Source organism: Phascolarctos cinereus, unplaced genomic scaffold (assembly GCF_003287225.1).
Source record: "Phascolarctos cinereus isolate Bilbo 61053 unplaced genomic scaffold, phaCin_HiC Scaffold_2;HRSCAF=192, whole genome shotgun sequence".
NCBI lineage: Eukaryota > Metazoa > Chordata > Mammalia > Diprotodontia > Phascolarctidae > Phascolarctos > Phascolarctos cinereus.
Window position 1 is genome coordinate 124,638,089 of NW_027555625.1, and position 22,678 is coordinate 124,660,766.

Below are 22,678 nucleotides of genomic sequence, written 5' to 3' on the forward strand. Positions count from 1 at the left end.
GTGAATTTGAGTTAGGAGGAAAGAATTAAATTTCATCCTATTAGATTTTCTCTATTGTTAGAAATTAAATAGAACTTTTTGGATCTAATTTCTGTCAAATAAAATGTTAACTGTACCTCCCAGCTTCTTGTCCTCTACAAATCTGACATGTCAACTATGCCTTCATTCAAGTCACTGATAAAAAAGTTTAGCAGAACAGGAACAAGAATGGAGCCTTAAAGTACAGCCCTAGGGACCTTCCATGTCTATTTGGTTATAAAGAAGATATTTTGATACTTTGGAAAATCCATGATCTCACTGATGTAAATATCTTTTTCACTGATAATAACTGTGTCACCCTTACCATCACCACCCACACAGATTTTTTGAGTTGCTGTGACTGAAAAAAAATCCATCCTCTTATATTGATAAATTTTCTATTGATAAGCCTATTGTATACTTAATTAAACTAGACAGATAGTCTGTTTTCCAGACTTAAAGTCTTTCCAGTCAGGAAAACTGCTGGTATAGCTTTTGAGAATCCTAATCACTTCCATGCAATAGTGAAACATTGGAATAGGACAACTGTGAAAGTATGAAGAGAAAAGATTGAATTTGGATAGGTCATTTAATTTTCTCATTTGTGAAGTGAATGGGATAAGACTAGATGATCACTAAGATCTCTTCCAGCTTTAAATCTTATAATCCTATAAAAAATTTTAATGGTCAAGTAATGTGCATGAATATTTTTAAATTATACTAACACAGTGTTTTTACTGTTTTCCCAGAAGTATCAAAAGCTCGTTATAATGCATCTTTGTGTTATTACACTCGAAAATTTATGGACCTTCTCAAATCTGCACCTGGTGGTGTTCTTCATTTAAAAGAGGTTGCTGCAGTATTAGGAGTAGGGAAACGAAGAGTATATGACATCACCAATGTATTACATGGAATTGAACTCATTCAGAAAAGGTCTAAGAACTGTATTCAGTGGATGTGAGTTGGCTTTAAATTTATTATGGATTCTTAGCTGGATAGGTATGATTTGTTCTAAGAAAACTGGAACTGTGTAATCTGAAAGTATAAAACATAAGTTAGGTGTTAGTATGAACTTCAGTATTCTGTTAAATAGTACTCTGTTGAAAGTAGGAAAACCTAAAGTTTTAGGAGTCGTTGCCATTGAATAGTTATCATCATCAAGCATGGTGCCTTACACATAGAAGACCTTCAACAAATATTTATTAACTTAATTTTAAATACATTTTAAAAAATCAATGGAAAATGTGATTTGATTTGCAGAAATTAAGTTTTTCATGATCACAAATCAAGGCATGTATGTATGTCTGGGTGGCTGTAATCCATTAAATATTTTGATGATTCCTACATTTAAGGTATTGTGCCTTCATGAAGGTCTTTACCTTCAAGGAGTTTACAATTGATTTATGGACAGAAGACATAAACAGCAAAAAAAACCCAACCCCAATTCAAAAAAGAAATAACAGTAAGTCTGACAGGAATGCAAACAAGAGATCATTATGTGCCAGAGTGATCTGGGGAAACTTTGTGAAGGAAGAAGAATTTGATTTGAGACTTAAAGAATTATTAGATCAAGATAGTTTTACTGGATTTGAATTGATTTATAACTATGGGAAGGAATTAACTGAGACTCTAAAATCACATGATTCTGCTGAAGGCCCTAGGAATGTGAGTTAGACTTAGATAGTGTTGGATTCCCTTACCACTCAAAAATTCTGTGATTTTGGGAAAGAAATTAGCAAGATAAAAAGAGGAGGGCACCTTAGAAGAACCTCAGAAGGATTAATAGAGACCAAGAAAGCTCATTTTTTTTTTTTACGGAGACAGGACAATATTGTGTAGTGAATAGTGTAGAAAATAATGATGACAAGATAAAGTCCTTATGAAAACTTGCAGTAACATATGGAAGAATTTTTAAAAGCAGAAATTGTACAAATGATAATTATGAGACTGAATTTTGAGTCTGAGGATTTGGGTTCAAATATGTTCTTTATGACTTATTGCTTCTGTGACCTTGGGCAAATCATTTAATATGTTTCATTTTCCTCAAGTGTAAAATGAGGAAGATGGGTTAGATAAACTCTAAGGTCCCTGCAAATTTGTGACCATATATTACTTGTTATTTTGGGGAAATCACAGCTCAGTTTTCTCAGTTGTAAAAAGATCAAAAATCATAGGACCATAGATGACATTTAGGACCTCGTTTAGAACTAAGTCCCATGATCTCATGAGCACAAAGATGTATCATGAATGAGTACATCAAAGATTAGTAATTTCATTAATATGAGAATTCCTCCACCCATGCAGATCAAAACCTATGCTAACTTAGCAGAGAAATCTTAGAGGTTTTGAGAAACCTTAGAGAGAGTTACTTAAAGCTTAGAGTTTAAGTGACTTACCCAGGGTCACATAGAGTAGCTAGTAATGGTCAGAGGCAGGCTGTGAATCCACATTTTCCTAACCCTAATTGCTATAGTCTTTATATGATGCTACGCTGCTTATTTTTATGAATATCAGTTCAGTTTCAACTCATTTAGCAGTTGTAGGAAATATTTGTATATGTTCAACATGGACAGATTTACTTGTAGTTTTTTTGGTTATTAAAAAGAAGACCCCAGCAATTTTGATTCTTGGTGATGTGGAAGAATGCTTGATTTAGAGTCAAAGAATACGAGTTCAAACTCTGGCTCTGCCAATGATTGCCTGGATGACTCTAGATAAATGATTTCCCCTCTCTTGTCCTCAATTTCTTCATTTGTAAAATGAGGAGGTTAGACTAGATGGCCTCAAAGTCTTTTTTAGCTATGAATCTGTGATTTTACGATTCTAAATTAAAATTCAACAGATTAATGTGGTTTACTCTAAATCTGGCTGACTGATAGATACCAGATTTGAAAGACTAAAAGCCTGAATGTAACTGCAGCCAGCCAGGGACAAAGAAGTAATAAAAAAGGGTTTTTTAGAAGTATTATCGGGGCAGCTAGGTGGTGCAGTGGATAGAGCACCGGCCCTGAAGTCAGGAGGACCTGAGTTCAAATCTGGCCTCAGATCAAACACTTGACGCATACTAGCTATGTGACCCTGGGTAAGTCACTTAACCCCAAATGCCTAAAAAAAAAAGTAAAAAACAAAAACAAAAAAAAAGAAGTATTATCAAGAGAATAGTGGAAGTCCTGGCTCTATCACTACTTGTCATCATAGACAAATTGCCTAATCTTTTAGGGTCCCTTGTCTATAAAATGTAGGGATGATTAATCATCCTCATGCAGATTTGATTATGTCACTTGCCTAATTCAAAAACCTTCTGTGGTTCCCTATTGCCAGCTCTTTAGCTTGACATTAAATGCCCTTAATGGTCAGTCTGCAATCTTCCCATGTTTAGTAATAACAATAATATTATTAGTAGACATTTCTATGTTACTTTGTGGTCTTAAAAGCACTTTGCTGACAACTCTGTGAGGTAAGTGTTTCAAAAATTGTTATACCTCTCTTAGAGATGAAGATGCTGAGGCTCAGAGTTAAAATGACTTGCAAATCTTGAACACAGATATTATGATTCCCAGGCCAGTCCACCATACCAAGATCTCTCTCATTTCATCCTGCTCTTCTTCATGTATTCTGTACTCCCACCAAACTGTACTTAGACCAAGGTTTCTATCTTGAGGTCTATGAACTTGTTTAAAAAGATTTCAATATGTTTATGTCTATGTAATTAGTTTCCTTTGTAATCCTGTGTATTTTATCTCATGTATTTAAAAGCATTATTCTGAGAAGGGGTCCATAGCTCTAGCAGATTGCCAGAGGGGTCAATGACACAAAAAAGGTTAAGAACCTCATATTAGATGCAGATCAAATGTTATCAGTCTTCCTTGAACTCCATCAGTCAAAAATGTTTTTCTTCTCAAAAATGTTATAGCATTTTGTACTTCTGTTATGAACTTGTTCTGTTTCATTATAATTTTTGTGTACCTTTCTTTGCATATATCCTCGAGGGCAGCGATGGTGCTCTTGGTCTCCCTAGCTCCTTTTTTATCTTGATCTTCCTAATGTGTAGCATAGTGTAGATATAATAAATAATTTAATTCACAGAATCTCAAAGTTGGAAGGGAGTTTAGAGGCCATCTTCCCAACTGATAACTGAATAAGAGTATTCTCTGCAATATACCCAATAAATAGCCATCCAGCCTTTGGGTGAAGACCTGTAGTATAGGGAAAACCTCTACCAGCTTGCATGGTGGTGGGGGAGTAGTAGAAGGATATGTTCTTGGCATTTTGAACTCCTAGTGGAACTGAGTTCAAATTTTCCCATTGAAACAATGGGAAGCTATAGTATTATCGTTACCGTAATTCATAAATATCCTGAGTTAAATATACTTCTGTGGTTCAATTCACTAAACATTTATCTTGGTTATCTCCCTCAGATTCTAGCACAGTGATATCTACTTAGCATTTACAAAATATTTGGATGATAGCCAAATAATTGATCTCTGAAGCCCCTTCCATTTCTAAAAAACAAAATGCTAAAAATCATCACCAATATTATGCACTAAACTTGGTTGGAGGGAGCTCGAATGACTATGACAGTATGGTTAGCAAACATAGATTATATGATCCTTATTTAAGTCCTCTGCTAAGTTTTAGTTCCAAAAGTTTAATACTCTAATATAAAATTTTCAGCTCAGTTTGAGAGATGTTTTTATGTAAAGGCATAACCCATTTTATTGTGTAAGTCAGTAGAAAAATTCACTATGAATTAAGTTGTTTTAGCAGATAAATAGTAGGTGTCTACATTTGTATATGAAACTTTAAAGTGCTTAGTTGTTTTGATATTGATTGTTGCTATGTCAGTGTTTTATACAACCACACTCCCACTGATCTGCACAAAAAGAAAGATTTAGAAGAGTAATGGTGAAAGTGTTAATTTCTATTATTATAAATGTTGTACAGTAACCTAGATTAAAAGTTTTCTTCTTTCATACTCTATATGTTACTGTGTTCTATTCTTCATATTCAACTTTTTTTTTAAAGAGGATCTGACCTCAGCAGTATTGATGGAAAGATAGCACAGCAAAAGAAGCTAAGGGATGAACTTTCTAATTTATCAGCAATGGAAGATACTTTGGATGAGTTAAATAAAATCTGTGCTCACCAGTTATTTGAATTAACAGATGACAAAGAAAATGCCAAATATCCTTTACTATTAAATTTTATACCTGCTTCTAAAGCCACTTATTTTGGGTATTAAGGTCAGCATGTGGAGTTCTTTTTATTTGTTTAATAAGAAATAGGATTCATTATTTTAACAGTTGAAGAAGTAAAACTTCAGATTAATTTTAAATCATGAGTCAAGGGTTTTGCTTTTATTTTTTTTTGCTTTTTTTTAGAGCTTTCCCTAACCTTACCATATCACTCACATAGACTTTTTATAACTTTAGAATGAAAAACTAATACAAATGGGTAGAATTTACAGGGAAACAGATTTTGGTTCAATTTTAAAGGGCAATTAAAAATTTTCCCAAGATGAAACTAGTTATTGAAATCCCTGTTACTGAAGGTATTGAAGAAAAAGTCAAATCAATTTCTCAGGAATGTTATAGAGGGAGTAGAGTGGGAGATTAACATAGGTGCCTTCAAAGATTCAAAGATAGGTGCCTCTTTTCCAAGATTCTTTGATTTGATTTTAGGTGTTTTACTTTATTTAAGTGATATGTCTAAAATAATTCAACTACTGCTAATATAACCAAACTGAAAAATCCTGCCTGAAAAGGGAGTGAGGTTACTCTGGCCTGACCAGTTCTTGATGGAGCCATGCTGGTTCTTTGTCTTTCCTTTCTAAATCTTCATTAAACATGTATTTAATTTCTGTTCTAGAATTTTCACAGTCATCAAAGTCCAAGCTTACTGGTCTATAGTTTGCCAGTTCTATTCTCTTCCCTTTATTGAAAATCAGGACTACGTTTACCCTTCGCCAGTCTTATGGTTCATGTCTTCTTTCAGTTCACTGACAGTGGCTAACTAATCACGTCTTTCAGAACCTCAGGATGTAGTTCATCTGGGCCAGGTGACTTGAATGCATTAAGGGCAGCTAGGTGCTCTTACTTACCTAGGGCAGTCATTTTTGTTGTCATTTCCATTGTAAAGCTCATTCTCCTTCCCAGAAAAAAAAACCCCAGAAACAAAAGAATAATTGGGCAGCTGTGTCTTCTCTGTGTTGTCAGTTTTCACTGTCCCATCTGTTCCAAACAAAGGTCATATTATAGTTGATCCTCCCTTTTCTCCCTATATAGTTAAAAAATAAACCAAAACCAAATCAAAATCCTTATTGTCTTTAGTTTCCTTTGATAGCCTCAGCTCACTCTGAGATTTATAATTCCTGACACTATCTTTTCAGTACCATCCCATGTTCTTATATTCATGTTTTCTATTACCTGGTTTTTGATTTTTTTTCTTCTGTACATTTCTTTTTAAAAATCTAAGTTGCTGTAATCTCTGAGGGAAGAAACCATGACTCCAACTTTTTTGTTCCCTCCTCATTGTAGTTCTAAAGTTTGCATGTAAGTCAGTGCCATACCAATCAAACTACCAAAAAATTATTTCATAGAGCTAGAAAAAATAATAACAATTCATCTGGAAGAACAAAAGGTCCAGAATATCAGGGAATTAATGAAAAGAAATGGAAGGGAAGGTGGCTTAGGCATACCAGATCTTAAATTGTATTATAAAGCAGCAATCATCAGAACTACTTGGTACTGGCTAAGAAATAGAATGGGGGATCAGTGGAATAGGTTAGGTAGGCAAGACACAACAGTCAATGACTATACTAATCTACTATTTGATAAACCCAAAGACTCCAGCTTCTGGGATAAGAAATTACTATTTGACAAAAACTGCTGGGAAGGCTGGAAAATGGTATGGCAGAAACTAGGCAAAGACCAACATCTTACACCGTATACCAAAATAAAATCAAAATAGGTACACAATTTAGATATAAAGGCTGATACTATAAGCAAACGAGGAGAGCAAGCAATAGTTTATCTATCAGATTTATGGAGAATGGAAGAATTTATGACCAAACAAGAGAAGATGAAAATTTAAGTTGCTTGGTGTGATTCTTGTGTATCCACATCAAGTCCCTTCAAACAAATCCCTTTTTTCCTCCTTCTTGGAATAGTTTCTCTTGTGTCATCAGAATTTCATCCTTGAACATTTTCTATCCCTCCTGGGCAGTCTTCTCCTGAAGCATTTTATTGCATGGAATCCTCTGAACCCTTTGGAATATGCTTTCCCCAGATTTAGAGTGCATATCAAAACTATGCTCAGTTTCCTTTCATTCTCTATCATAATCTCTAGGGTTGAGTGGTCACTTCTGCTTTAGTTTCCCATCATTTCCACCCCAGCAACCAGTTCATCCCTGTTAGTGAGAATCTGATCTAGAATACAGTTTTCCCTTGTTGGTTCCTCTACCTTTTGAGAAATGAAATGATCATTTTAGCAGGTCAGGTAGTTATTAGCTGTTCCACTTTTGGTTGAGAGAGAGCTCCAGCACATAAACTGATTGGGCATCCATAGAAAGTCACTCAACCTCTCAGCTCTTTAAACAACTGTAAGACCACGAGTTCTAAAAGAGCTGCTGTTCTGCTTTTGTAGAGTAATTTTTCCTACTGAGAGGTCTTTATGATAATTAAATCATAGGTCTAGACCAGAAAATCAAACAAATATTGATTCTTTGGATTTGTTGTTTTTTTTAAACAAACTTTTCCCCCCCTACTTCACCCTTCCCTTCCCCACCTAAACGAGAAGAATAAGAAAATCTTTATAACAAATATGCTTAATAAATATTTTCCTTTTTTTCCCTCAGTTGGTGGAGAAGCAAGGAGAAACAAGCAATACTTGTTTATTGGGAAACAAATTTTTAAATATCCTCAAATATGCATAATTCAAGTGAAACAAATTCTCTCATTAACCATGCCCATAAATGTGTTTCGTTCTGTATTTTGAGTCCATTGCATTTATTTGAGGCAGTAGTGTTCTTCATTTCAGTCCCTTGGAATCCTGCTTTGTCATTGTGTTGATAGATGTTCCAAAGACTTTTTCTAAATGTAGCTTTAGTCAATGTATATACGATTCTGTTTGAGCTAACTTTGCTTTGCAGTACTTCATATGTATCTTATGTTCCTTTCTATTCATATTTATCTTTTTATGATATTATATCCATTAATATGCCATAATTTACTTTCTAGTCATTGGATATATAATCTGGTAGTTCCTTACCATTACAAATAAACAAACCAAATGAATATTCATTCATTCAACAAGCATTTGTTTATAAAGTACTTGTCATGTGCCAGCTTCTATGCCAGGTACTGAGTAAAACAGTTTTTGTCCTCAGAGGGCTTACATATTTTCTGCTAGGGGAAAAACATGAATGTATATTCTATACAAAGTAAATCCATACTTGGTTACCATCCTTAATGACCTCTGAGGTATATTCCATCCCTTAAGATCCTAATCTGTGATTCAGAATTAGAATAACAGTGGCTATTACCAACAAAAGGACAAGGTGAATTTAAAAAAATCACAGCAGAGAAAGAATCAGTAGCATTTTAAACTGATTAGCCTCCATTAAAAAATCAAATTAAGGAAAGTGCAGAATGTCTCAAGGCAGTCCATTCTAAATCTGGACATCTTTAATCACAATTCAAAGAGTTTTACCCTAACATTGAGCCAAAATCTTCCTATTTGCAATTTTTATCATCTGCTCCTAATTCTACTTTCTAGGGCCAAATAGGAAATGGTTTTATTCCCTTTCCACAAGACAATCCTTAATATAATTGAAGTTAGCTCTCATATTCTCCCTAAGTCTCCCATTCTTCAGTATCCACGTCTCCATTTCCTTCTATCAATCATTGGTTTCCAGTCTTCTTACCATTCTAGCCTTGCTCCTCTGGACACAGACCAGCTTGTCAATGCTTTACTTAAAATGTAGTTCCCAGAACTGGAACACCTCAATACCTCAGACATGGTTTGATCAGGGCAAATTTATCAGAAATATATCCTTTCCTTTGGCCACTGTGCCATTTTAATGCTGCCCAGGATAGTATTTAATATTCAGTTCATCACTCTAGTGTTCTCAGATCTATTTGGATCTTGACACTATCATTCTTCATAAATCCACGAATTTGGCAAACACAGCTTCATGCCTTCATCCACGAAAAAATCTTGGCATACTTCATTAAGATACTTCCTTTTACATCAACACATTAATAATTACTTTGGGGCCCCATAATTCGGTCAGTTCCAAATGTACCTAACAGTACTGTCATTTAACCCATGTCTCTCCATCCTGGTCATAAGAACATGGGAAACTTTGTCAGATACTTTTCTTCTTCTTTCCTTCATCTGTCCCAATCAGGAGAGGGGAAAAGGTTAGACGAGACACTGGATTGAATTGGAGAGACTAGACTGAATTGATAGTACTGAAACCTTTGAAATTAATTCCGTGTTAGGCATTAGACATCAGCAATTTATAGTATGTATGCCAAATGGCTAACACCTACTTCCCAGGGTTGTTGTGAGGATCAAATGAGATAACTGTAGAGCACTTAGTACAGTGCCTGGCACATAGTGTTCTATAATTGTTATTTATTGTTGTTGTTATTATTATTTGAAGCACTGTAGTGCCATGAAGACTTTAGGGAAAATGGCGGAGAAGTCAGTGTATCTTTGATTTTCCACAACCTGTTTTCCATTTTGCCCCTCAGTACCTTCATGCCCTTAGTTTCCTACCCCACTCACTCACCCCATTGACCATAATCACTTCCTGTACCAAACCTAATCAAGGGATTTTGAGTTGTAAGGATCCTTAGAGTCCAAGATTCTGATTTTACAGATGATGAAACTGAAGTTAGGATGGGTAATTGACTCCCTTATGTAGTAATGGGTCGAGTCATATTTCATTCCAATCCTTTTGATTACAAATCCTGTGCTGTTTTCATTCCACCACAGCTGCCTCCAAAAGTCCTATTCCCAAAATGGTACTTATACCCCTTAGGAGTGACTCTGAGCTAAAATACAGAAATTAGACTGGGATGAATATTAGACTAGACTAGAAAAACTTGACTAAATTTTAGATTTCCATGTTTTTTCAAGTTGGGCAGTGTAGCATTGTGGATGGAGAGTTAATCTTGGGATCAGGAAACCTGAGTTAAAATTCTGACGTTAGTGTACAGTAGTTTTATGGCTGAACTTAACTTCAAAGTACCTACAGACAACTCTTAAGAATTACAGATGACTTGCTGAACAGAACTGGAGGATACCATGCAACCATTGCAGACTAAGGTAGTTACAAATTCACTTTATCCAACTTCAGCTGGGCTCTTGTGACATTATGGCAATCCTTTTATTCCACCTTCTTATTCCACCATAATTTATATCCTATTTTACTCCCCACCAAAGCTTTTCCAAACCTTCTCTTCTCAAACCTCACATACATCTCTGTCACTTCTCAGCTAAGGGCTTTGCATCAGTTTTACTAAGGAAAAAAAATGGGGAAAAAAATAAGGCCATTTAATATGAGTCAGTCAATAAACACTTTTTAAGCACCTTTTGTATGCCAGGCTGTGTGCTAACTGCTAGGGATACAAATACAAATTAAAAACAAAGACAATCTATGCCCTAAAGAAGCTCACAATCCAATGAGTGTTCTTTTCTCAAGTTCTCTTTATCTTCATAGCATATGCTCTGTCCCACCCCAATGTGCACTGACAGGTTTGGTCCCCAGAACTTGTTGGCTACCTATTCACTCAGAATCTAAGCATAGTCCTGAGTGGTTAAAGGGTGTGTTTCTAATGCTCTGGCTCACAAGCCTCCCCCAGGAAGCTTCCCACCTTGATGATCAGTTAATATCACTTAGACTTAATTAGCTTTTAGAGAGGAGTATTTACGAAGGCAGTATACTAAGATGCAAACTAAGGTGCAAAGCATTGCCCCCAAAGTGTGTGATATACATATCAACTAGTATATATGAAGTCCAAGGAAAAGCTTGAGCTTACAAAATGTATGTGGCAAAATAGTAACTCATATAACAAAGTAGTAACTCACAGTAGTGAGTCACCAGTAATACTTCTTTAGTTGGAATTTAGTTGGAATCATCAGTCTTCCTTGACTCCCAATGTAGACATTTCTATCATCTGTGCTGTAGAGGTGGGGAGAAGTTAGGAAGCTCTCAAGACAAAGATGATTTTGTCTGGCCTTTTCCCCCTCAAACAGTTCCTACTTGGGAGCAGCTCTCTCTCCTCTCCATTACCAGATGAGCAAACCTCCAAGTAGCCTGATAGTTTTATGCAGGGCCCATGATCTCATCCACTTAGAACAGAATTCCTCTTACACCTGTATCACAGAAGAAGGTATCTAGGCCTTGTTCACACTTAGTGAACAGCAGAGATTTTTTTTCCCCTTCACTCAGAACATAGCATATCATCACTTGCTTTAGATAAGGTAGGATGATTTGATTTACTCAATCAGCCTCTACCCTTAGATCTCAAAAAGCTGCTGTGACATCATTCCTTTCTCTCTCCTCTTTTCCCTTAGTTTGACAATGAGGCAGCCTTTCTTGCTAAGGCTGACTCTTGTATATGTGCCTTTGACCCCATTTTCTCCAGTATATTGCAGCCTTAATCATTCCTACTCTTCCATTCTCTAAATATCAACTTGCTTTCCATACATGCCTGAATTTCCTCCATCCTTAAAAAACTTCATTAGGCCCTGCCATTCCCTCAAGCTATCATCCTATATTTCTCCTCCCTTTCTCAACCAAATTCCTAGAAAAAAACTGTTTCTACTCAGTTGTCCCCACTTCTCTTACTCATTCCTCAACCATTTGCAATCTGGCTTCTGACCTCATCACTCAGGTGAAACTGCTTTCTTCAGAGTTACCAGCAGTGTCTTAGTTGACAGATCTGATAGTCTTTCCTCAATCCTGCTTCTTGACTTCTCTGCTGCATTTGATACTGTTGACCACCCTCTTCTGGATACTGTCTTCTCTCTGGGTTTTTGTGATGCAACTCTCTCCTGGTTCTCCTGGCTGCTTATTTAACTGCTCCGTTTCAGTGTACTTTGTTGCCTCTTCATCGGTATCGTGCTCTCAACTATATATTTCCCAATATTTTGTTCTGGTTCTTATCTTCTCTATCTACATTCTTTCTCAGTAACCTCATCAGTTCCCATGGGTTTAATGATCTCTGTGAAAATGACTCCTAGAAGTAGACATTCAGTCCTAGACACTCTATATTTCTAGTCCCATTTTACAGAATGTCCCTTAGACATTTCAAATTGGATATCCCACAGACATCTAAAATTCAACATGTCCAAAACATAATTCATTACCTTTTCCCGGCCTTCTTCCTAACTTCCTTATATTGGACATGGACACTACCATTTTTCTAGTTATCCAGGTCTACAACTTTGGAGTCAACCTCAACTCCTCACTCCTTGTCATCCCACATATCCGTATTGAGTTTTCTAGGATAGATACTTCTGGGTTCATGTATCTTAGTTTTGTATATTATATTCTAATTTCTTAGATAGTCCCTTTACTTAGGCTATACAGATTAATATACATCAGTTGATATTTTTGTCTATTAACCAGTATTTTTTCTTTGTCATTATAATGCTGGTATTTAACTATAATGGATCTAAGAGGGTTGAATTTTTGAATCTCCATCTTTGTGGTCCCGTTTCTGTGTTGTTTTCTATTTGTATGTAAGCTTGTGTTTTTTTTCTCCTGGACAGCTTTATTTGATGATTTTCCAAAATACTCTGACTTCTTTGGTTTTTCAAATTTTTCTTGTATGTCAGTAATCCTGAACTGACATTCTTTTGTTGGCATTCATCTCCTTATTAATTTTCTATTGTGGTTAATTTTTACTTTCTTGTATATGTATGTTTGTGTTGGCATTTCTTCTCTTCAAGTTTTCTTTTTGATTTGTTTGACTGTCTTTTTTTTTTTTAGTCAGTGGCTCCCTGTAAATCCTCAACTCATCATCTTTCCTCTTGACTGGAAAGCCTTTATACTTATTTAGACTGACTACTGCTCACTATCTTCTTATCAACTTAAGTTTTTTATTCCAAAGACACATTCTTCTTGATTGAGAAAATTAAAGAGGAGATAAGTACTTCTACTTTTTTTCTGTCATTTATATCTGTAAACATCCCACCCTTTGTCCCAAGCAACATGAAATCACTTGTGAAGTTTAAAGTGTATGAGATATTTTGATAGCCTGATAGAGAAAAGTACTATATTTTTCTTTTATCTCAATATTTAGTGTGCTGTAGAAGCACTTTTCCTTTTCTTTACTTATTTTAACATATTTAGTTAACCAATACCAAAATTTAGATTAAATAAAATTAATGAAAACATAGAAAAACATGAAAAAAAAAGAATGAAAACATAGAAAATATACTGAAAACATCTGTAGCTGGAGTAAGCAATTAAAAATGGACCTACTTGTAATGTCTTTTTAAAAGCCTGCTCCAGTTAAAAGAAATAATGGCTTAATAGTCTACACTATTTAGTTCATGTGAATTAAAAAGTGCTTTGTACCATAAAGCATATATCTTCTGAATTTAGAGAGTCCTTGACTAAGAATGTATGCTAGCTTATGTGACCTATGAAGATATCCATAGCCTTCAGGTGTTCCATGAGCAGATTGTTATTGCAGTCAAAGCTCCAGAAGAAACCAAATTGAATGTTCCACCTCCCAAAGAAGTAGGTATTCATTTATATTTGTTTATAACTTTAATGTTAAGAAATATCAGTATGTAAGAGAAATTTCAGCATATTCTCTAGTCTAAATAAGTTTCTGGTACTGTGTCATCTTTCACTTAAGAAATAAGTTTACAGAAGAGCTTAACTGAATATCCACATGTGCCCACCAACTAAGTAAATTTTAAAGTACTATAACATTAAAAAATCTGAACCTAGGGGAGATGAATCATCATTATTTAATTTTTCAGGCTTTCTCCGAGTATTGATTATTATGCTGTTTTCTCATTTTCCCAGAAAGTAATTCATTCCATAGGGTCATAACATGCCGTAGCCAGGTGGTAAATTGGTTCTTTCCTCTTGTTTGTTTTAAAATTTTCAAACAGTGAAAGAAAAGTATTCTTCTGTAATTCTTTATTGTGAGGTAGTGGTGATCCTAGATTATCAGAGATAACACATAAGCTTTGGCAGGTTTTATCAACTTTTCAACTATAGCCTCAGGGATGGACTTTACATCTATCATGTGAAAATCAGCCTTGCTAAATGTGGATTGATCCATCATTGAAAAACTGGCCACAGGGCAATTAATTCTTTGGCCACTGAAATTCATGGAGACTGTCTATTGAGTCTTAAAGAGGTTGTGATCTGTGTAAGAAGAGAAAGTATAGCACACCAATGAAATCATGAGTCTTTGAAGTAAGTTAAAGAGGTGGCTTGTCCAGATGAATGGTCCAAAGTACCTTAATCACCTGAAGATTGTACCGTTTTATTGCATTTTATTTTTTACTGGACCTGTGATTTCATCTGTGTAAAGAACTTTCTCTGTGCAGATCAGCATCTTCTCACAATTTTGAGTTTTAGTGAGCTGTCTGGGGCACAGAGAGATTTAATCTTTTGCCTTTGTGCATACAGCCAGTATGTGTTAGAAGTGGTCCTTGAACCCTAATCTTCCCAAGACTTGTTTCATGCTACCTCTCATAACATTTTATAATGTCATAAATTCCTATCTCCCATTTCTTTAGTGCTTTTATCAAAACACTTTCCTCCTTAAGAGAAGCATTTTATTCACAACTACCTTAAGAAGCAGGTGATGTCATACTCATTTAATTTAAATTTAATAAATTTTATTTTGTTTTTGAGGCTGGGTTTCCCTGTCTTACCCAAGTTGGAAGTGTAGTGGCCATTCAAGGGCCATTGCAGACTAGCATGTAAGCTTTGACTTGCTCCTTTTCAACCTGGGCTACCCCCGGGGGCCCACCATATTGGTACCAGACCCTACTATACCTCAGAATTCCCAAGTTCAAGCGATCCATCAGCCTCAGGCTCCCTAAATAGCAGGAATTAACAGGTATTTGCCAACATGCCTGGCCATACTCATTATAAGTAGTGCCTTTTAGTTTTTAAAGCAACACTGTTATCAAATCAATTATCTTAAGTAATAATTATCATAACTCACATTTATTATTTCAGTGTTTAGAAAGCACTTTCCTCACAAACTGCAGAGATAAACAGAGCAGGCCTTTTCATCCCCATTTTAATAATAATATATTTGCATAGTGCTTTGCTGTTTTCAAAGCAAGAATGCAATTATATTGTTTCACATCATAATTATCAGCTTTCATAATTATATAATGCTTTAAGGTTTAGTGAATACTTCACAACCCCATAAGGTAGACGGGACTGTTGTTTTCATTTCCATTTTAATATCTTATATTTATAAAATCTATCTACATTTATCAGTGCTAATGATAAAATTAATTTCTTGGACATTTACGTATACATGTTTGTATAGTGTATTTATCAGTTCTACTGATCACCTGAGAGTTATTCAGGGGAAGTAAACTTTTTACATAGTTAGACTGACCCCAACACCTTTCATCATGAATATCTAACCTTAAGTCTTATATACCCTGACTAATTTATTAACCTAGCTGTATTTTGTATATAAAACAGTTATTTTTCAACCTATATTCAGTTTTTCTCATAAAATTGAGTATCTAATACAATGGAAATAATTAAAATAAAAGTTCTTGTGAAGATTTCCCACAACGATTGTTTGTCTTAGTGAATGAAATAAATATGGTTAATGGAACTCTCAACCATGCTTGTGTGTTATGTATCTTTTGATAGGACTCTATAACAGTACATATTAAAAGCACAAAAGGACCCATTGATGTGTATTTATGTGAAATGAAGCAGGATGGTGCAACTGACAACTTGTATGAAGACATGGAACCTTAATTTTTTGAAAACAAGTGTACAGTATACATCAATAAAGGTAAATAAGAAGAAAATTTGATATGATGAGGAAGGAATAAATAACTTTACATACCACTTAGGTTCAGAATATCCCAAGATTGTTGACTTTATATTATAACCTAACAAACAAAGAAGGAATGTTAACTTACAACACACACACACACACACACACACACACAAACATTCTCGCTCTCTCTCTCTCCACCCCCCCCAGTTCCAGAGGTAAAATTAATGAAACCAATATTATATTCTGAAAACATGGTATTGTACAATGAATAGTAGGCAGAGACATGAACTCTTACTCAGATTCCACCACTAAATAACTGTGTATCCCATCCACTTGTAAAGTAAATGGAAGGAGGAAGGAGGATCATGAACCTATCTTGCCCACCTTGCTAATAGGACACAGGGAGCTTAAGATAATTGGCTGAGATTCAGGGGGATGGACACTTGTTAGAGGAGCCACACTCTCCCATAGTAATAAAAAAAAAAAAGGTCATTTGTAAGGCCAAGTCAGCCCTTTGTCTCTTTCTTGCTCATTTGGACTTCTTTCTTATCTTCAGAAAACAGTCCAGCTTGGTAGTAGAGCAGAGCTATGTTCCTGAGGGTAATCTGAACCCGTATATGGTTCCCTTCCTCTAGGAACAGTTAATGGTGATTTGAGACAGAATCACATGGTGGTCTTCATGTGCTTACCCAGTTGACCTGAGAAGGGACTCCCTCTCCCACAAGTTCTTGGGTATTTTCTGCCTTTCTGTTATCTTTTTTGAGCATGTTGGGAACTGGAGACCCATCTGATAGTATATTTCCCCAACCCAAGACATGGTAATATCTGGTGTGGTGGTAGAGTCCCTGCAGAAGCACACAGTCAAGTTAGACATGTTCAGTTGGTCTAAAAGAGTAGTTCATGAACACTGTTTATCAGTTCTAATTCCTGTGTGGAGAAGGGTAAATTTTTAATTCCTTAGGCACTGTGACCATGGCATCTAGCCATCTAGGCAAGAAGAGTAGCATCAGCTTTGGGAGTTGTTGTACAGATAACCCCAAATTCAAGAATTCCCAAGATCAAAAATTAGAGATTGAAACTCTTTAAGAAAAGGGAATTTTTTTTGGTTTGCTTTGTTTCTGATGCATCATGCTTTTTGCAGAAAGAAGAGTCATTTACATAATTCCTACATAGGCTCCTATTAGAGAATAAAATCATTGAGTACTCAGGCAGTACAGGTCCACAAGAGGGGGATTGCTTGTTTAACATCCCCCAAATGAAGCACTATGGATTATTAATATCTTCAGGACTGTTATTACACATGGGCTCCATCACATGTGGGGACTCTTTACAAATGGGAGCTCTCTTTCTACATAAATTTAATAACTACCAGCGAACAAACATTCAAAATCACAATTGAGAATGGCAGCCTGGCATAGTGGCTTAGAGAGACGGCCTTGGGTTCAGGAAAATGTGATTTCCAGGCTTGTGCCTGACACATACTGGCTGTGTGATTATGGGCCAGTCACTTAACCTTTCAGTCCCCACCAAGAACCCTCTGAGATAAGAGTTCTTAACCTTTGGTGTGTCATAGACCCCTTTGGCAATCTAGTAAAGCCTATATAGACCTCTTTACAGAATAATATTTTTAAAGGCATGAAATTAAAAAAAAACACACATAGCATTACAAAGAAAACCTGTTGTGTTGAAATACAGCTTTCAAAATATTTACTTTATTTTAACATTTATTTAAATATTTAAACAATCAAACAAGTTCATGAAACTCAGTTTATGAGCCCCTGCTAAAACTTTAAATTGCATTGGTTTAGGAAGTTTCCTTACTGAAATCATGGGTGCAAGTCTCTTCCCCCCAAACATACTTTCCAATTCTGGAATCATAATCAGATCAATATTACCATTGCTACTGGAAAAGCTGTGTCAGTCTAATTGCCCAGTAACTTCACTTCCTGTAACTTTCCAAACCAAAAAACCATGCTCTGGTTGCCACTTGCCTATATGTTTTGTCTCCTTCTTTTAGAATATAATCTCCATGAGGACATAAACTACCTTCACTTTGTATTTGTAGTCACAATGCATAGTAAATGCTTAATAATTTTTTCATTCATAAAAATGTCTTTACAGTAATTATGTAGTTTCTTAGGCATGATAATATTCCATTACTTTAACATATTGTTTTGGCAATTCCCTGATCATTATACATTATGGATTGTTTCCAGTCTGTTGTTATTACAAATAGTGCTTCTGGGAAAGGCTCGACATAGAAAAAAGAGAACCCAGTTTAGGAGTCACAAGACCTTCCTCTGATATTTACTAGCTGGATGACCTAGAGCAAATCACTTAACCTTTATGGGTCTTAGTTTCTTCATCTATAAAAAGGGGATACTTGGTACATCTCTCACAGGGTTGTAAGGATTAAATCAGGTAATGCAACTCAAGCAGTTTATAAGCCATAGAGGAAAAAAAAGGCATCTATTATTAGGAAATTCTTTGTACAGGTGGGATTGTTTTTTCCTTTCAGTAATATCTTCAGTATATAATTTCAGCATTAGGATAGCTGGGACATATGAACATATACCTATGAACACTTATAACTACCAGTTCACAGTTCCACATCAGTGTAATAGTGTGTCATTGTTCTCCACAATTCTGCTAGTATGGAATTTTGTGATTTTTAACTCTCCATTCCAATGAGTACAAAAGTGATTTCTCAAAGTTGCTTCAATTTTTATTTCTTCAATTAGAGTTTATACAGTTTTTCAATTGGTTATTGATAATTTGCATTTTTTCCATTTGAGAATTGCTGCATTCATATCTTTTATTTATTGAGGAGTCAGTCTTCCTCATGTAAGTTTTTACCATTTCCATGTAGCTTTTGGACATCAGAATTTTATCAGAAATAGTTATTGTCATGGTTTTTTTTTCTAATCTCTTTCTTTTCAGCTGTGGATGCATAATAATTTGTCACCTCCTCCATGAGGCCTTTCTTGATCCGACAGATGTTGGTGCCCTCTCTGAAATTATGTTTTATTTATGTTGTATATACTTTGTATTTGCTTGTGTGTGTTGTTCCCCTAATAGAATAACTGATTGATTTATTGTTCCAAAGTTATCTATTTTTAGATAAGCAAATACATCTATTTTGTGCCCTATGACTTTTTATTTGTTAAAATTTTTTTATGTTTCACTGCATAGGTTTTAAGAACTTTTTGAGTATTACTGTTTTTTGCATAGTAGTAAAATTTTCCACAGTTAAGAAATACTGCTTTAATTCATCAGTGAAAACTTGAAATTGGAATTTGTACCACATTCATTGTATGCATCAGGACATTCCCAGGAAGGTATACTTTGTGAAAGATTTCTAGATATCAATTTCAAAGATTTTCTTTTTATATTTGGGTTATAAACTGAATTGGGAATTTGCTTTTGGTTATTTTTTAGCTAATGATCTCAAAATATTCGACCACAACTAATTTATAAAGCCATTATTAATGTTTTAAAGGGTGCAGCTAGGTTGCACAGGGGATAGAGTGCTAGATAGATCCTGGCGTCAGGAAGACCTGAGTTCAAAGCCAGCCTCAGACACATACTAACTGTGTGATCCTGGGCAAGTAACTTAACCTTGTTTGCCTCAGTTTCCTCATCTATAAAATGAGCTGGAGAAGGAAATGGCAAACCACTCCAGTATCTTTGCCAAGATCCCAAATGCAGACACAGAGTCAGACACAACTGAACAACAACATTTTTAAAGTGCATCATTGATTGTATCCAATTGCAAAATTTAAATAGCAGCACTAAAGGTTTCTTGCTATCTGGCTCCCAAAATTTAGCTTTTTAATAAAGGACCTCCAAATATTTTGCATTTTTCAAAAATGAAACTGCTTATCCTCTTCTTGTCTTTCCTTCTCATCATCTGCTGCTTCTTCATTTGGAAAAATAATCCATTTTGTGATTCGATGATTGTTGTGTTCATTGTTTTCCAGAAGGAAACTGTATAGCAGTTTGAGTCAAATAGGAAGGCACCTGAACAACCTTGAACAGGTAAACTCCAGGAACATTTGAGTGGATTCACTTGGCAAGTTTGTTTGAACACAAGAGACGGTTAAGTTCACATTTCCAGTTTCAAATTCAGTGCAATAATTTGCCCATGGTGGATTCCTATGCCTAGCTGATGTCAACATTAAGGCCAAGCCATGTCTTAAATGGGTCACTTGTATGCACTATTATCAGCCTATTGATTTTTTTCTTGTGGAAAATTGCTCAGTTTGTAAATATTTGTGAAAATTCAACTTAGTAGTGAAGTGATTTAAGTAGTGGTGCTGCTAAATTGCAGTATATTTCCCACCAAAATAAATGAATAAAAACAATACTTTCAGAAGACAGATTTGTAATTACCTCTAAAGCATAAGCACAAATCTGAAGTTCAAGAAATTGGTTTTTGTGAACTTCCTTTACTATGAAGAATATAAAACACCCTACTTGAAATGATGCCTAACACACTTTGTTTGTTTGTATACAGCTATTCAAATAACGGTATGTACAATAAGAATGATAGCAGGTACTTCTATGTATTTGTATAATGTTTAAATAACATAAAATATGAAATATTCACAAAATTTTCACCTTGTACAGTAAAAAATGAAATGTAAATATGAAAAATTATTTCTTTGTTGCATTTAATTTCCAAAGCATTTAAAATTGGTTAATATTATACTCAACATATTTTTAATGTATGAATGAAAAACCATTTATTAAACATTTAGTATATGCTAAGCACTGAGCTTACAGTACAAAAGTGAAGTCTGCACTTGGGGAGCTTTTATTTCCAGTTAAGAGAACACATAAGGGGAAGTAATGGCCAGGGAAGGGTGATTTGACTTTAAAGTTACTGGGATCATGAGTAAAACCATTGGGGAGTGGATTGACACATCTTTGACAGTAGCAACGGCAGTACTGATTTGATTATAGTTCTAGAATTTTAGAAGAAGAAGGAGGATGGGTGGTGTGGTACCAGACAGTACATATAGCAAAGTGGCTGAGGGGAAGATAGTCAAGGAGTATAGTGAAGCATGGCTAGAGCCCTCTTATGTATCATTAAATTAAGAAGCATTTATTAAGTTCCTTCTGTGTGCTAGAAGTATTCTAGATGCTCAGGATACAAATACAAAGAATGAAATAATTCTGGCTTTCAAGGATCTCTGAGTGCAAGACCCCAGGTGAGGGTTCTGTGAGTGAAAGGATTAAGTCCTTCAGGCCAGGGTCTCTGCTCCAAGTGTCAAGGTGAGTAACTCCTCTTAGACGTAGAGAGCTAAGTGAAGCCCTCACCAATCAGGAGGGCAGGGGATTTCCTCCTGCAATGCATGGTGTGTCCTAAAGTGATAATAACTAAATGTTCTCCTTTTTCCTTTTCTCCTTCTCTCTCATCAGTTGTGTGGTATACACCTTACAAGTGTGAGGTTTTGTCCTCGGTCCTCTTCTCTCTATCCTCTCTCAGTTGATGAGGCCTAACTGAAGTTACTTTCAAGGAAGTACTGGGGAAGGGGTAGACAAAATGATAGCAGTTCACTCCAAGGAGGCATCTGGGAGATGTAGTCCAGTAAATTGAATAAGAGTCCTAAGTGTTCTGAGTGAAATGCTTTGTGCAATAACTAACTTTGATAGTTTTAGCCCTTCTCAGCAGTGCAAGAATCTAAGACATCTCCAAAGATCTCATGATGAAAAATGCCGTCCTCATCCAAAGAAAGAACTATGGAGTTTGAATGCAGATCGAAGCATACTATTTGCTTTTTTTTCCCTTCTGTTTTGTTTTGTTTCCTCCTCCTTGTGGTTCCTCTATTAGTTCTAATTCTTCCTTACAACATGACTAATGTGAAAATATGTTTAATAGGAATGTATATGTATAGCCTGTATCAGATTGCATGCCACCTTGGGGAGGAAGGTGGGGAGGGAGAGGGAGAAAAATTTGAAACTCAAAAGCTTATGGGAGTGATTGTTGATAAATCAAAATAAATTAAAAAAAAAGAAATAGTGAAATGAGGGCTTGAGGGGGAACGCCAAACTTAATCATAGTGCCAAGAATAAAGTTCAGGATAAAGTAGGAGATTGGTCTGTCAGATGGAGAGCTATATAAGTTCTGAGTATCTGATATACAAGGACTCTGACTCCAAGGCCAGAGCTCTACCCACTGCACCACCTAGCTGCCCAAACTCAGCTTTTTTTTAACAGCTGTTTGCCTTATACCAAACCTTGGGCTTTGATATGATGGACTACTGCAAAAAACCATGTATGATGTAGTAAGGATGAAAATAGTTAACATTTTTACAGCCTTTAAGGGTTTACATCATGTTTTCCTAACAACTACTTGGTATACAATATTGTTATCCCCATTTTACAAATGAGGAAAGTGAAACTCTTAAAAACCAAATGACTTGCCATTAGTCATACAGCTAATATCAGGAACAGGATTTGAACTCAGGTCTCCTAATTCTAAATGCAAGGTTTGTTCTACTCTGCCATGTTGTGTCTAATTCCTCATTATCCCTAAAAATGATTCATTTGTATCCATTTTATTACACATTATGGTTCCATCTGCAACATCTTGTTAGTGATATTTTGTATAGTGTTTTTTCTTATAGTTT

General features: G+C 35.4%; 1 protein-coding gene across 1 annotated transcript in view; it reads left to right on the forward strand.

Annotated features, from left to right (window-relative positions):
* LOC110207605 (transcription factor E2F6-like) overlaps positions 1–20,702 on the forward strand; it is a 30,471-nt gene extending 9,769 nt beyond the window's left edge. Inside the window, exons 3-7 of the mRNA XM_020985299.2 lie at positions 768–975; positions 5,044–5,202; positions 13,666–13,780; positions 15,908–16,055; positions 20,024–20,702. Coding sequence (XP_020840958.1) covers positions 768–975; positions 5,044–5,202; positions 13,666–13,780; positions 15,908–16,018 — 593 coding nt within the window. The 3' untranslated portion in view covers positions 16,019–16,055; positions 20,024–20,702. The remainder of the gene's footprint in view (positions 1–767; positions 976–5,043; positions 5,203–13,665; positions 13,781–15,907; positions 16,056–20,023) is intronic.
* Positions 20,703–22,678: the final 1,976 nt, after the last annotated feature.